Below are 14,772 nucleotides of genomic sequence, written 5' to 3'. Positions count from 1 at the left end.
ATTGTTTTTTCTTCCTTCTCCCAGAATTCCCTGCTGTGCTTGGTGACAGTGGAGGGGGCGTGTTTAATGGAGAGAAGTTTGTCCTGATGTACACAGATGCTCTGACAGAGATCACCTTCATCGTCCCGTCATCTTCATCACACAGTAAGTGAAGTCAATCTTGTGACGTCACCGTCACTAACAGTGACTATGGGGAAATTACAGCTCACAATCAGCTGTGTCAGCTCCGCCTCCAGCTGTTTGTTTTACAGAGTAACTGTAAGGGAGTCGGTCACATGAAGAGCAGACGGCCTCTGAACACAGTTCAGGAAAACAGACATTTAGGGCATTTAGCAGACGCTTTTGTCCAAAGCGACTTACAATAAGTACATTTGTCACAAGAAAGAAACCACAACATATCTCTGTTGATAAAGTAGAAAAGATAGAAAAAATATTCAAGCCCTCATCAGAGCAAAGTAGCTGCTATTTATCGAGGATACCTTCCATAAGTGCTATGATGTAAGTGCTGAAGGTAGGAACATACAAGTGCATATTAGTACTTTTGTGTGTGTGTGTGGGGGGGGGTTAGTGCTATGCAGGGTCGAGGTGAAGTCTGAATAAGTGAGTCTTGAGTCTTTTGCGAAAGATGGCGAGCGATTCTGCTGTCCTGACATTGGTCGGAAGTTTGTTCCACCACTGAGGTGCCAGAACAGAGAAGAGTCTGTCAGAGATTTCGTTGTGCAGTCTTTGTTTGCTCTCAGCGATGGCGGTACCAGCCGGCCAGCTGATGTAGTAGAGCGAAGTGCTCGCGCTGGGGCGTGTGGTCTGACCAGTGTTTGGAGGTAGACGGGTGCAGTTCCGTTGACGGCCTTGAAGGCCAGCACCATGGTCTTGAATCTGATGCGGGCCACAACAGGAGGCCAGTGGAGGTCACGGAGGAGGGGGGTCACATGGGAGAATTTGGGTAGATTGAAAACAAACTGCAGCATTCTGGATACGTTGCAACGGTTTAGTCGCAGAGGCTGGGAGTCCAGCCAATAGCGAGTTGCAGTAGTCGAAGCGGGAGATGACTAGCGATTGGACCAGGAGTTGCGTTGCTTCCTTTGTGAGGAAAGAGCGGATCCTGCGGATGTTGTAGAGGGCAAATCTGCAGGATCGGGCCACCGTGGTGATGTTGGGGGTGCAGGAAGTCCGTCGTCGAGGATTACACCCAAAATCTTTGCAGTCGATGATGGCGATACAGTGACGTCTTCAACAGTGACCGACAGGTCCATGTGAGGGCAGTCTTTCCCCGGGATGAAGAGGAGTTCAGTTTTACTAAGGTTGAGCTTGAGATGATGGGCAGTTGTCCAAGCGGAAATGTCTGCCAGACATTCCGAGATGCGCGTGGCAACATGGGTGTCGGAGGAGGATGGGGGAAAGGAGAGCAACATCTGGGTGTTATCAGCATAACAGTGGTAAGAGAATCCATGTGATGTGATTGCAGAGCCTAGTGATCTAGTGTATAGTGAGAACAGAAGTGGTCCGAGTACTGAGCCTTGAGGGACACCAGTATCCAGGGAGCAGGGTTTGGACAAGGAGCCATTCCACGTGACCTGAAAGGTGCGTTCTGTCAGGTATGATGTGAACCAGGTTAGGGCAGAGCCGGTAATGCCAAGTTTGGCCAGAGTGGAGAGGAGGATGAGGACTGAAGAGTGGGACGAGGCTCTGGCGGCCCGGAGTGACTCAGTCACTGTGAGGAGGGCCGTATCAGTGGAGTGAGCCGTCCTGAATCCTGACTGATGGAGGTCAAAGAGGTCGTTTTGTGAAAGGTAAGAAGACAGTTGGTTGAAGACAGCACGTTCCAGGGTTTTAGAGAGGAAGGAGAGAAGAGATACAGGTCTGTAGTTTTGAATATCGGCTGAGTCTAGAGTGGGTTTCTTTAGGAGTGGCTTCACTGTAGCTGTCTTGAAAGGAGCTGGAATATGGCCAGAAGTGAGGGAGGAGTTGATCAGGGTGGTGAGGTAAGGCAAGATGTCGTGCGAGATGTTTTGGAGAAGAGAGAAGGGAATCGGGTCGAGGGAACAGGTGGTGGCACGGTTAGACGTCACTAGTGTGTGAACATCTTCAGAGGAGAGAGGGCTGAAGCAGGTAAGGCTGTCATCGGTGAGGGTTGGGGGAGGTGCTTTCTGGGAGGGCATCGGAGTAAATGAAGAGCTGATGTCTCTTACTTTCTTCGTAAAGTAAGTTGCAAAGTCATCAGCAGTGAGGGAGGATGGAGGGGGAGTGGTAGGAGGGGTGAGGAGAGAAGAAAATATGGAGAATAGTTTCCTGGGGTTGGAGGCAGAGGAGTTGATCTTAGACAGGTAGAAGGCAGATTTGGCTGCTGAAACCGTTGATGAGAAGTCAGACAGGAGGTGGTGGTAGTGAGAAAGGTCGTCTGGATGATGAGATTTTTAGCACCGATCTGTTGGTTCGTAGCAGTTCAGACAGCTGGGGAGGAGGGGGGGGAGAGTGTGAGGTCAAATGTGGAAAAGAAGCTGATGAATTGAGATGAGCGCAGCTTCTCAGGGGGGATATTGAAGTCCCCAAGGAAGATGAGCGGTGTGCCATCATCTGGGGAGCAGCTTAGGAGGGCATCCATCTCATCATAGAAGTCGCAGAGAGGACCAGGAGGGCGATAGACCACAATGTTGAGCTTGAAGGGAAGGGTGACAGAGACAGCGTGGAATTCAAATGCAGATCTGGGTAGGTGGTCAAGGCTAAGGTCCATGTGGGTGAGATGAGGAGTCCAGTTCCTCCTCCTCGACCTGTTTGTCTCAGGGAGTGTGAGAATGAGTAGGCAGTTGAAAGGGCAGCTGGAGTGGCAGTGTTTTCTGGAGTGATCCAGGTCTCCGTGAGAGCCAGGAAGTGGAGAGTCTGCAGGGAGGCATAGGCTGAAATGGTGTCTGCCTTCTCGACTGCAGACTGGCAGTTCCATAGCCCCCCTAGTACTTCAAGTTCAGTACCGGTAGAGAATGTTAGGTAGCGGAGATTGCCTGGATTACGGGCTTGAGCAAAGGGTCGCCGGTGAAATCTTCTCCGGTTATATGTCCTGACTGGGATTGGCAGGGACCCATGGCTCGGAATGGTGGTGGAAAGTGGGTAACTTGGACTTCCTTGACAGACTCCCGCAGAGAGACTCCCTAAGTCTTTGTTCAACAGTCTTCGTTCGACTGTTCTGACGCTGTAGTGACTAGCCTTTATAGGCTAGATTTACCTCATGCAGACTTAGCTCCTCCCAGCAATCAAGGCTATTCACACACCTTGCTCAACAGAAACTAATTTGATAGCTCACAAGATTAAATATCACAACTAACTTTCTTCACAGAATGCCTAAACACTGAGTCTACAAGTTATCTTTACTTACCAGAAGTGAGTAAAGAGAACTCACTTCACTTTTTTACTCACCAGAAGTGAGTAAAGAGTAAACAGCAGGCCAGCTGCTGGTTCTGGTCTCTTTGTGTTTGATCATGGCCCACCGAACTCCCTCCCTCTGGTTGTCCAGTGGTCTATCAGGGCTGGTTAATTTTGTTTTCTTGACAGGAGGAACTCCGACACTTTTCTGCATTAGGACCATGAAGACATCGAGGCAGAGTAGGGCAGGGCTTATAGAAAAGCAGTGAGATCCATGGTAAGGGTCATCTTATGTTAAATTTTTTATTTTTTATTTTATTAAATTCTTCTTTTTCTTTTGGATTTAAGAGGCTTATTGGCAGAAGAGTCCAGAGGAGCTGGTGCCACTGACTGAGCCGCCATCAAACCCATACGGTGGTTCTGAGCTCCGCCCAGACTCCGCCCCCCAACCAACAGTACAGACCTTCAAAATAAAAGCTTTTTCATCTGTCTATTACTTAGCTGTCTGTCTGCGAATGTGTTAAATCTGTCTGTCTCTCTGTCTGACCTGTCTGTCTGTCTCTGACCTGTCCAGAGTTGTCCAGTTGATGATGTGACGTCCTGTCGTTCTGTGTGTTCGCTGGTTGTCTCTGAGTCGAACCTCCTGATCGTCTGGGTCGAACGTTTCGAGGACGTCGGTAACTTTATAATTTAACCTACTGACTCACTGTGTTCACTGTATAATTACACTGTTAATGGCAACAAATTTAAATTATAACATTAAAATAAAAAACGTCTTCATCATCATCATCAGTCAGTTGAGTCCAAACAGTCAGAACAGAACCAAGCTCACAACCAGGTAATCTGTATGTTTCAGAGAGTTTCCCTCTGTCCGACCTGCTGTCAGAGACCAGCACACACACACTTTGCAGGTAAAACACACACGCACACACACGTGCGCACACACACACACACACACACACACACACACACACACACACACACACACACACACGGCTGTACTATGAGGTGTGTCAGTGAGCTTCGAACGTGTCTCTCTTGATCACCATGGTAACTGATGATGCAGACCTCACCTGGTCCACATCAGGTGATGTTCACAGTTTCAGCTTTTTTTTTTTTCAAGATGGCGCCACGAGAGTGGCAGCGAGCTACATCAGCTCTGACTCTCTGATTGTTTAACTGTATTTTACTTTCAGTTTCTTTTTTTACGTTCATCTCGTCCACATGTGCTCAACTATGGCTGAGATAAGATGCCTTTTTCCTCATTTTTAAAACTTGGGGTTAGGGTTAGCGAACACTGTGGCCACCACAAAGGCACGGTGTTTCTGGGAGACCCCTGAGCTCAATCCTTGCTGAATGAGAGTGTTTTTGAGGCAGGTGACATAATTACAAGCAACTAAACTAAATTCAAAGCAATGTGAAAGGTCAGATGCTTACTCAGTTACCTATTTAAACAACAGCTTTGACAGTCATCACATCTCGACAATGGCAGATCTGCCCGTAAGACGTGAGAGGGTTTTTCGGGACTGCAGGGATCTTTTTATGGAGAGTGCTGAGTGGCGCTTTTTGGTGGCGAGTTTGAGGTCTGACCATTTTTTCTTGACCTAAATATAAATTGCGATATAATCGATTATATAAATGCATACAGATATATGAATATACATATTGTGAATGTATGAATTAAATATTCAAACCTCAGCTGGAGTTCGATTGACGACGACGACGCTGTTGACCGCAGCAGAGATTTCTTTCCATATGGCATCTTCCGACTTCCTTTGATGCCACTATTCAGGCTGCCAAATAAAACTCATTTGTTTAATTATACTTGCAATGTTATGGTCACAATTTCAAGGTAGGAGAAGTTCCTCTTCTTGGACGTATTACGCATCTCCATGTCGTAAACTCTAGCGGCGAGGCCTCTAAACTGAGAATATTTAAGGGCGTGATATTTAAATGACGATTGTTTCGAGCCGCCACATTTATCAACGCCCAATCATTCTTATGCTGTGATCGGCGAGATACGAACGTTTCATGAATCACACGCGAACCCTGTCGTAAGATGATTTCTGCGCTCGGATCTGCGCTGGTTTCTACGTTAGATTGATAAATGGGGCCACAGTGAGCAACAATCTAAATCATATCCATCTCTCTGTCTGTCTGTCTGTCTGTCTGTCTGTCTGTCAGTGTGTCTAACTTCCAGCTGATCTTTATCCATCCACTGAAAACTGGACTCTATAGGATCTGTTTCCATGGAAACGCCACCAGCAAGTTCGGTTTAGTCGTCCCATTGGTCAACGGGAGTGTGGTCAGCAAGAGGTCTTTGGGTCTGTCTGTCCGTCCTTCTGTCTCTCTCTCTCTCCCTGTTTTTCTGATAGTTGATGATGATAAAATCAATATATTGACCTCAGATTTGTACATTTGTATCTGGGTTCAGAATCAGAATACCTTTATTAGTTCATTATATATATATATATATATATATATATATATATATACACAAATCAAATCAGTGTTATTATAAACAGTGTGGGCAGTGTATTGTCATTAATAAATACTAGATATGGGTATGAAAATTGCCCAGTTAGTGCAAACCAAAATGAGAAATGAATTATGTATAGAGTTTTTGTTGCACAGTGCCCAGTGAGGTCTACTGGGAGCAGTGCTGGTTGTAGAGTCTGACAGCAGCAGGAAGTAAGGACCTGCGATACCTCTCCTTCACACACTTGGACCTGCGATACCTCTCCTTCACGCACTTGGGGTGAATCAGTCTCTCTCCCCTAACCCTAACCCTCTCTGAAGGAGCTGTCCAGTGCTGTGATAGTGTCCTGCAGGGGGTAGGACTCCTTCACCAGTAGCGATGACAGCTTGTCCATCATCCTGCTCTCTCCCACCACCTGCACTGGGTCAAGAGGGCATCCCAGGATGGAGCTGGCCTTCTTGATAAGTTTATCAAGTCTCTTCCTATCTGCTGCCGAGATGCTGCTTCTCCAGCAGACTGCACCATAGAAAATGGCTGATGCCACCACAGAGTCATTGAAAGTCCTCAGGAGTGCCCCCTGCACCCAAAAGGACCTGAGCTTCCTCAGCAGATGGAGTCTGCTCTGACCTTTCTTGTATGTTGCTGCAGTGTGATCAGTCCAGTCCAGTTTATTGTTCAGGTGAACTCCCAGGTACTTGTACTTGTCACCGTCTCAATGTCCATTCCCTGGATGTTCACCTGTGTGCAGGGTTGTCTGTGCCTGTGGAAATCCACCACCAGCTCTTTGGTCTTCCCGGCGTTGAGCTGGAGGTGGGTCTGCTGGCACCAGTCCACAAAGTCCTTAATAAGTTCTCTGTAGGCTCTGTCGTCCCCGTCCCTGATGAGGCCGACGATAGCAGAGTCGTCAGAGAACTTTTGCAGATGGCTGTGGGGTGATAGGTGGGAGAAGTCTGCAGTGTACAGGGTGAACAGGAAAGGGGCCAGGACTGTTCCCTGTGGGGCCCCCGTACTGCAGACAACTGTGTCCGACACACAGTCCCGAGTCCTCACATACTGTGGCCGGTTGGTGAGGTAATCAAGGATCCAGGATGTGAGGTGTTGGTCCACCCCCGTGAGCTCCAGCTTATCCCCAGAAGTACAGGCTGTATGGTGTTGAAAGCACCGGAGAAATCAAAGAACATGATCCTCACAGTGCTTCCAGGCTTTTCCAGGTGAGACAGTGATCTGTCCAGGAGGAAGATTATGGCATCGTCCACTCGGAGCTGGGTTAGGGTCATTTTCAAGGTCAGGACTGTGCTTGAATTTTAATCCATTGTTTAATACTTGAAATGAAACAATCCCATTTGTTTGTTCTCTTCTGTTGGTTCATATAAGTGGACCGAGTCCCTGTTCTGTTGGTCTACTTTAAGAGGACCGAGTCACTGTTCTGTTGGTCTACTTTAGCAGAACTGAGTCCCTGTTCTGTTGGTTCATATAAGTGGACCGAGTCCCTGTTCTGTTGGTCTACTTTAAGAGGACCGAGTCACTGTTCTGTTGGTCTACTTTAGGAGAACTGAGTCCCTGTTCTGTTGGTTCATATAAGTGGACCGAGTCACTGTTCTGTTGGTCTACTTTAAGAGGACCGAGTCCCTGTTCTGTGTGTCTACTTGAGGAGAACTGAGTCCCTGTTCTGTGTGTCTACTTTAGGAGAACTGTGTCCCTGTTCTGTTGGTTCATAAAAGTAGACAGAGTACCTGTTCTGTTGATCTATTTTAAGAGGACTGAGACCCTGTTCTGTTGGTAAGATAAGATAAGATAAGATAAGATAAGATGTTCCTTTATTGATCCCCCTTGGGAGATATTCACAGGTAACACAACAGTACAGAGGGAAATAAGTAGCAAGAATAAAATAACAATTGAATAAAAATATAATAAAAACTATTAGAATAAAAATAAGCATACTATATGCAGTAACTGTCCCTGTGTGTATGTGGTGTGTGCAATATGTAATAAATGTGAAAATAAATGTGCAATGTGCAGAGTTCTGATATATTAAATAACCTCAATGTGCAATGTGCAGGGATCTGAGATATTAAATTAAATTAAATAACAACAATGTGCAAAAATGTGCAGGGTTCCGGAGATAATAAATAACAACAGAACAAAAAACAATCAGTCTTAAAGTGACAGTAAAGTGTATAGTTGAGTCCTTAATCAGTGGAGAAATGAGCTGTGGTGGTGGTGTTGTGTAGTCCGATTGCTGATGGTATGAAAGAGCCCCTCAAGCGCTTTGAGGCACGTGGTTGGATGAGTCTGTGGTTGGATGAGTTAGTGGCTGGATGAGTCTGTGGCTGGATGAGTCTGTGGTTTGATGAGTCTGGCTGGATGAGTCTGTGGCTGGATGAGTCTGTGGTTGGATGAGTCTGTGGCTGGATGAGTCTGTTTCTGGATGAGTCAGTGGTTGGATGAGTCTGTGGTTGGATGAGTCTATGGTTGGATGAGTATGTGGCTGGATGAGTCTGGCTGGATGATTCTGTGGCTGGATGAGTCTGTGGCTGGATGAGTCTGTGGTTTGATGAGTCTGGCTGGATGAGTCTGTGGCTGGATGAGTCTGTGGTTGGATGAGTCTGTGGCTGGATGAGTCTGTTTCTGGATGAGTCAGTGGTTGGATGAGTCTGTGGTTGGATGAGTCTATGGTTGGATGAGTATGTGGCTGGATGATTCTGTGGCTGGATGAGTCTGTGGCTGGATGAGTCTGTGGTTGGATGAGTCTGTGGTTGGATGAGTCTGTGGCTGGATGAGTCTGGCTGGATGAGTCTGTGGTTGGATGAGTCTGTGGTTGAGTCTGTGGTTGGATGAGTCTTCGGCTGGATGAGTCTGTGGTTGGATGAGTCTGGTTGGATGAGTCTATGGTTGGATGAGTATGTGGTTGGATGAGTATGTGGCTGGGTGAGTCTGTGGCTGGATGAGTCTATGGTTGGATGAGTCTGTGGCTGGATGAGTCTGTGGTTGGATGAGTCTGTGGCTGACGTGCTCCTGAGTTGCTTCAGCTCGTTGTAGAGAGGGTGAAAGGGATTGCCCATTCTAACTTGCAGCTCTCCTCTCCTCCTCCTCTCTGTTACCGCCTCCACACTGTCCAGTTTCATCCCCACCACAGTGTTGTCTGACCAGTCCAGTTTATTGTTCAGATGCACCGCGAGGAACCTGTAGGTGTCCACCATCTCCACCCCCTCCCTGTTTATGGAAACAGGTGTTGGGTGGCTCTTCCTGTGCCGGAAGTCCACCACCAGCTCCTTGGTTTTCCAGATGTTGAGCTGAAGGTGGTTCCTGCCATACCATCCTACAAAGTTCTCGATTAGTTCCCTGTATTTCTCTTCCTTATTGTCTGTGATACATCCAACAATGGAGGAGTCGTCAGAGAACTTCTGCAGGTGGCATGTCAGGGAGTTGTAGCAGAAGTCAGAGGTGTAGAGGGTGAACAAAAATGGTGAAAGAACAGTTCCCTGGGGTGTGCCAGTGTTGCTTTTCACCACATCTGACAGGCAGTGTCGCAGCCTGACATACTGCGCCTGTCCATGAGGTAGTCTGTAATCCATGCCACCAGGACCTGATCAACCTGCATCACTGAGAGCTTCTCAGCCAGCCGGACTGGCTGGACCATGTCGAAAGCACTAGAGAAGTCAAAGAATGTGATCCTCACCGTGCTTTGTGGCCTCTCCAGGTGTGTGTAACCTCTGTGAAGCAGGTAGATGATGGCATCCTCCATGCCAATGTCAGTCTGGTATGCAAACTGCAGTGGGTCCAGGCAGTTGTGCACCAGGGGCCTGAGATGCTGCAGGACCAGCCTCTCAAAGGTTTTCATGACATGTGACGTTAGAGCCACAGGTCTTAAGTCGTTTGGTGCACTGGGGCGTCCCTTCTTCGGCACCAGGACTATGCAGGATGTCTTCCAGAGTGTTGGCACCTTTTTCAGCCTCAGGGAGAGGCCAAAAAGATGCGTGAACACTCCTGCTAGCTGCTTCGCACAGACCTTGAGCATCCTCTGGCTGATGTCGTCCGGTCCTCTGGCCTTGTTGGTGCTGGTCCTGGCTAGCTGCCATCTCACGTGGTTGGTCTTGATGGTTGGTGTTGTTGTTGTTGTTGTTGGGGGTGTTGGGATAGTTGGGGATGTGGTGGAGGGAGAGGGGAGAGGGAGGTGCTGGGAGAAGAGCACAAGCTGTCATGCCCAGGACTTGTGGTGCAGCAGTCACGTGAGTAGTGAGGGGAGGGGGAGGAGGTGTAAGCCCGGCCCCAGGTGGTGAGTCAAATCTGTCAAAAAACAGGTTTAGCTCGTCGGCACGTTCCTTTGTTCCCTCCGCTACTCTTCCTGCTCTCTTTTCATGCCGGTGATGGTTCTCACCCCCGCCCACACCTCTCAGGGGTTGTTCTGCTGCAGCTTCCCCTCTATCCTGTTCTTGTAGCAGGCTTTAGCCCTCCTCAGTTCTCTTCTCAGCTCTCTCTGAAATTCCTTCTGTGTGTCCACATTGTCCCCTGCCATGAAAGCTCTCCTCTTCTGGTTCAACATGGCTTTGATGTCCCTGTTAATCCATGGTTTGCTGTTGGGGAAGCAGCAAACCTTCCTGGTGGGGACAACACTCTCCTCACAGAACTTTATGTCATCGGTGACACACTGAGTGAGACCCTCAATGTCGTCACCGTAGTCCTCCTGAAACATCTCCCAGTCAGTTATCCTGTAACAGTCCATCAGGGCCCCCTCAGCCTCCACAGACAACTGCTGCACAGTCCTGGTGGTGATGGGCTGTCTCCTAACAAGAGGCTTGTATGAAGTAGTAAGCTGAATCAGGCAGTGGTTTGATTTGCCTAGGGGGGGAAGGGCTGTGTCCTTAACGTTGGCATACAGTAAGTCCAAGGTCTTATCCTGTATGGTGTTGCAGGTCACATACTGGGTGAAGTCAGTCAGTGTCTTTGAAATGTTTACGTGATTCAAATATTCATTAACTATGACCAGAGCATTGGGATGTTGTGTCTGCAGGTCTGCGGCGGTGGAGTGAATTACGTCACAAGCACATGCTGCCACTGCCAATGGCGGAGTGTAAACAATAACAACAATAGCCGCCGAAAACTCCCGGGGCACTCACTTAAAGAGGACAGTGTCCCTGTTCTGTTGGTTCACTTTAAGAGGACAGTGTCCCTGTTCTGTTGGTTCACCTAATTAATCCCTAGCGGCTACTTTGCCATGTAAGAAATGATTGAGCACAGCTGATCTGCTGTTAGCGGTGTGGCTCAGGCCTGTTTGAGCTGACCAATCAGAGTGGACATAGTATTCAGGAGGGGGGCATTAAAGAGACAGGAGCTGAAACAGAGCATTCCATACAGAGGGGTGACACAGAGCTGTAGCAGAGGACAGGATGAGTAAACCGATGTGTTTGTGGACATGTAGATGTGTTCTAGTAGTGTTAATGAAGGCTGTCAGTCATCCAGGTCAGGCTAACTTTTCACTTTGAACTGGTCCAGTAGTGAAACAAAATAAAGGTGTGAACCTGAAACTGAGCAGAATAGGTCTCCTTTAAACAAATTGTTCAAAGGCAACAAAGACAGACGTCAGGTTACAAAGCACTCACATACTGTCAATAAATTCATCAATACATGTTAATCAATACTAAAAAAAAAATAATGGACAATAATGAATTTGATTGACGGATCGTACATGTGTCTCCAGGTTTCCTGGTGAGAGAGATGGTCATCAACTGTTGCCATCGGCGGCGGCTGGACAGCGACTCCGCCCATCTGCCCCACGTCATAAGGAAGCACACGATCAGTGACATCATTCATCGCTACCGCAGCTGCCTCTCTGAACCCTCCTTCTACTCCGCCCTGTTCCAGCAGCCCTGACCCCGCTCCCACCTGGCCCCACCCACCTGATACTACCCTGTAACCCTGTACCTACTGACTCTGCCTACTGCCCACGAACAACCAGCTGCACTGTCACTGTGTACTCTGTGCAGTCTGTGTACTCTGTGTAGACTGTTGTAGGAGATGCATTACTAATACATTTAATTTATTAATCACTTGAGATTAATAAAGCACTCGTGAATAGGGGCATCACCTACGTTCTTTTATCTCTTTGACTAATCCGGAGGAAATTATTCAAATTCGACTAGACAAAGTAAACTTACATGAATATCAATCAATTCCAATCAATTTCAAATCAATTTATTCAATCTCATAACTGAAGTAGTGACTTCTACACACAGTTACCATTGGTTCTCCACATTAAAACAAACCTCCACAGACAACGACATACGGTTAAATATATTTATTTGGCTAAATAGTTCAGAGTAAATAAATGAGATGGCAAATTAAACAAATGACAAGATTAACAGGTAACAGAAAGATGTTGAGTCTGTAATGACTAATGTAATGAGTTTATGAATGAAATATGTCCGGATGGTGAAATTGCGGGTTGGGCGAAGGCAGTTAAATATTAAGAGAATAATTTAATGCTAATGGGGCCCTAACCAAATTTCTCCTAAGCTGAAAGATATTAATTCAGAGCCAAGGGACACCAACTCATATTTCTGAAGCGGGAATCCAGTAGGATGAAGGAATGGATGCTTGTCTGTTGGTTGTAGGATCAGCAAGCGGCAGGTGGTTGTCTCCAGTGGCCTTGGCTGTCCTTTAACTGCAGGGTGGCAGTCTCGATCCAATACCCAGCAAGTGGCACCGCTCACACGGTTTCTTAAACAGCCGCTCGCCGTGAAGTCTTTGATGATGATGATGAAGATGATCTCAATCCGCTGCTTTGAGTGGTGGTTCTTAGGCTCTGAATGATAAACTAATTTAATTCATTCGCTAAAATAACTGAAGGATGCTTCGTCAGCTGATGGAGTTATCCTTGGTTAACTTTGTACGAGATAATTTCAAATTAAAGTTCACTTTTCCTAAGTTGGGTCACGATACTTAACTTGGTAAGACAATTAAAAACAGAACTTAGTTCTGGAAGAAACTTAATGAAAGGTAAAGTTATTACAATGAACGTTGAAATTAACGTAAATCTTTTAAGTCATTACAATGTCCATAGCTAAGCTCCACAGCCAAGCTAGCGTAACGTCATTAGCATGTTACAGCTACGTTATGTTACAGCTACGTAATAAGTTAATATTTATCAACAGCTAAGTTAGCCACTTCTAAAAGTTATTGAGGGCCAAGAGACTAACAGATGCTGCCGTTAGCTTTAATCATAACAATCGCTTCCACATTGTGGCTGAAAACTAAACCTGCATGAGCCTCGGACCAGCTGTGTCCCAGCTGTTGTCTGAGTAGCACCATGGCCGCGACACAAACGTGCCCCGTAAACCGTAATCTCTTGTTTATGACGGATAAGACACACAAATACACACATCATAATGCGTATATCAGGGCTGGACTGGGACAAAAAATCGGCCCGGGCATTTTGAGCCGAGACCGGCTCACAAGGTATTGATGGAAAGACAATGAGGCCTATGAATGAAAACAAACTTTCCTGTGACAATGCTTGTACACTGTCTTGTTGGTGTATATGTACTTGTCTAATAAACTTAAACCTACACCGTCCTCCCAGTCCTGTTATTCTATACAGTGGAAACACGGAAACATGCCCATACTAAACAAAATACAGGTAATTAATGTCCACAAGAGTTTGCTGTTAAATGTTAGTAAAAAAAAGAGAATAAGATAAAAACACAACTTATCTAGAATAAAGAGGATATTCATGTATAAAAGACAAATACATCTAAGTAGTTACTAGGTCTAGCCTCCCTATATTTGTGTGTGAAATTGTTCCATCCTCAAAAACAACCCTAATACTATTGCAGTCTGACTGCAGCTTCTAGCAGCTGTCTTCTGCTCAGAGAAGGACACTAAATGTAGGACACTAGTGTCCTAATGAAAGGACACTAAATGTAGCTCCTGAATGTGGCAAACGTCTGCTGTGTTGAGTCTCAATAAAAAAAATTGACCAATAGCAGCCATGCGGACCGGATGACTGCTATTGGTCAATTTCTTTTCAGTTTTGCAGGTGCTAGAGAGAATGGATTTATTTGGTTCCTTTTACTCTTCACATTGTGTAGGTGGTACTATTGGGCCATAACCACCATCTAAATAATGTTTATAATAATGATCAATCTTTCAAATCGTAGCCCATAGCTTTAAGAGTGATGTCTTGAAGAGAGTAAAACATGAAGTATAAAAGAGCCAGTGTGCAAGGCGTAAAAATGAAATAAAGAGCTTAAAGCTTAAAATGAAATGTTGTGAAGTAGTGTAAAAAGAGAGTGAAGAGTGAGCTCAGAGAGAGCTTTCGCCTCAGAGTAGATAACAATTCTGAAAACTCACAGAAACTAACGAAAACTAAACTAACATTTTAATGTTGCAAATTGTTTCACCTTTCCCAGAATGTCACAATGGCGTAATGTGGACTGTTTTAAACACAAATCGCATGAATCATTAAATCATTAACATTCAAAATTAATACTGGTGTACTCCTGTATAAAACAGCTGATTGGTTCTCTGGAGATGATGTCACCATGTTACAACATTTATCATTTGAATGAGCCAATCAGAACGGTTCCTTGTTGTGATGTCACTCTGTCCTATGTTTTCTTCAGGCTCACACAGACTGAAGGACGAGTAAAACTTATATTCTATATGATGACCTACTGATAATCAATAAAGACACAGCCTCAGTGACTGACAATAAACAGATCAATAAAAATATGTCTCATTTCTCTACACCATCACCTCAACTTCAGGAGTTCACCAGGTGAGAGCACCAGGAGGTGTTTTTGTGATCTCCTCCTCTCTCTCCTCCTTTTTCTCCTCCTCTCCCCCCCCCCCTCCTCTCTGCTCCTCCCTCCCTCTCTCTCCTCCTCCTTTCTCTCCTCCCCCTCTCTCTCCTCCTTTTTCTCCTCCTCCTCTCTCCTCCT

General features: G+C 46.2%; 1 protein-coding gene across 1 annotated transcript in view; it reads left to right on the top strand.

Annotated features, from left to right (window-relative positions):
• Positions 1 to 14,628, top strand: part of LOC311254575 (ral GTPase-activating protein subunit beta-like) — a 38,373-nt gene extending 23,745 nt beyond the window's left edge. The window contains exons 28-33 of the mRNA XM_084348422.1: positions 25 to 144; positions 3,703 to 3,809; positions 3,929 to 4,031; positions 4,211 to 4,265; positions 5,539 to 5,678; positions 11,532 to 14,628. Coding sequence (XP_084204548.1) covers positions 25 to 144; positions 3,703 to 3,809; positions 3,929 to 4,031; positions 4,211 to 4,265; positions 5,539 to 5,678; positions 11,532 to 11,704 — 698 coding nt within the window. The 3' untranslated portion in view covers positions 11,705 to 14,628. The remainder of the gene's footprint in view (positions 1 to 24; positions 145 to 3,702; positions 3,810 to 3,928; positions 4,032 to 4,210; positions 4,266 to 5,538; positions 5,679 to 11,531) is intronic.
• The last annotated feature ends 144 nt before the right edge of the window (positions 14,629 to 14,772 follow it).

The sequence above is a fragment of the Pagrus pagrus genome (assembly GCF_965226575.1).
Source record: "Pagrus pagrus genome assembly, chromosome: 3".
NCBI classification, from domain to species: Eukaryota; Metazoa; Chordata; class Actinopteri; order Spariformes; family Sparidae; genus Pagrus; species Pagrus pagrus.
The sequence above is the reverse complement of the archived record's forward strand: the minus strand, read 5'-3'. Positions and strand labels throughout refer to the sequence as shown.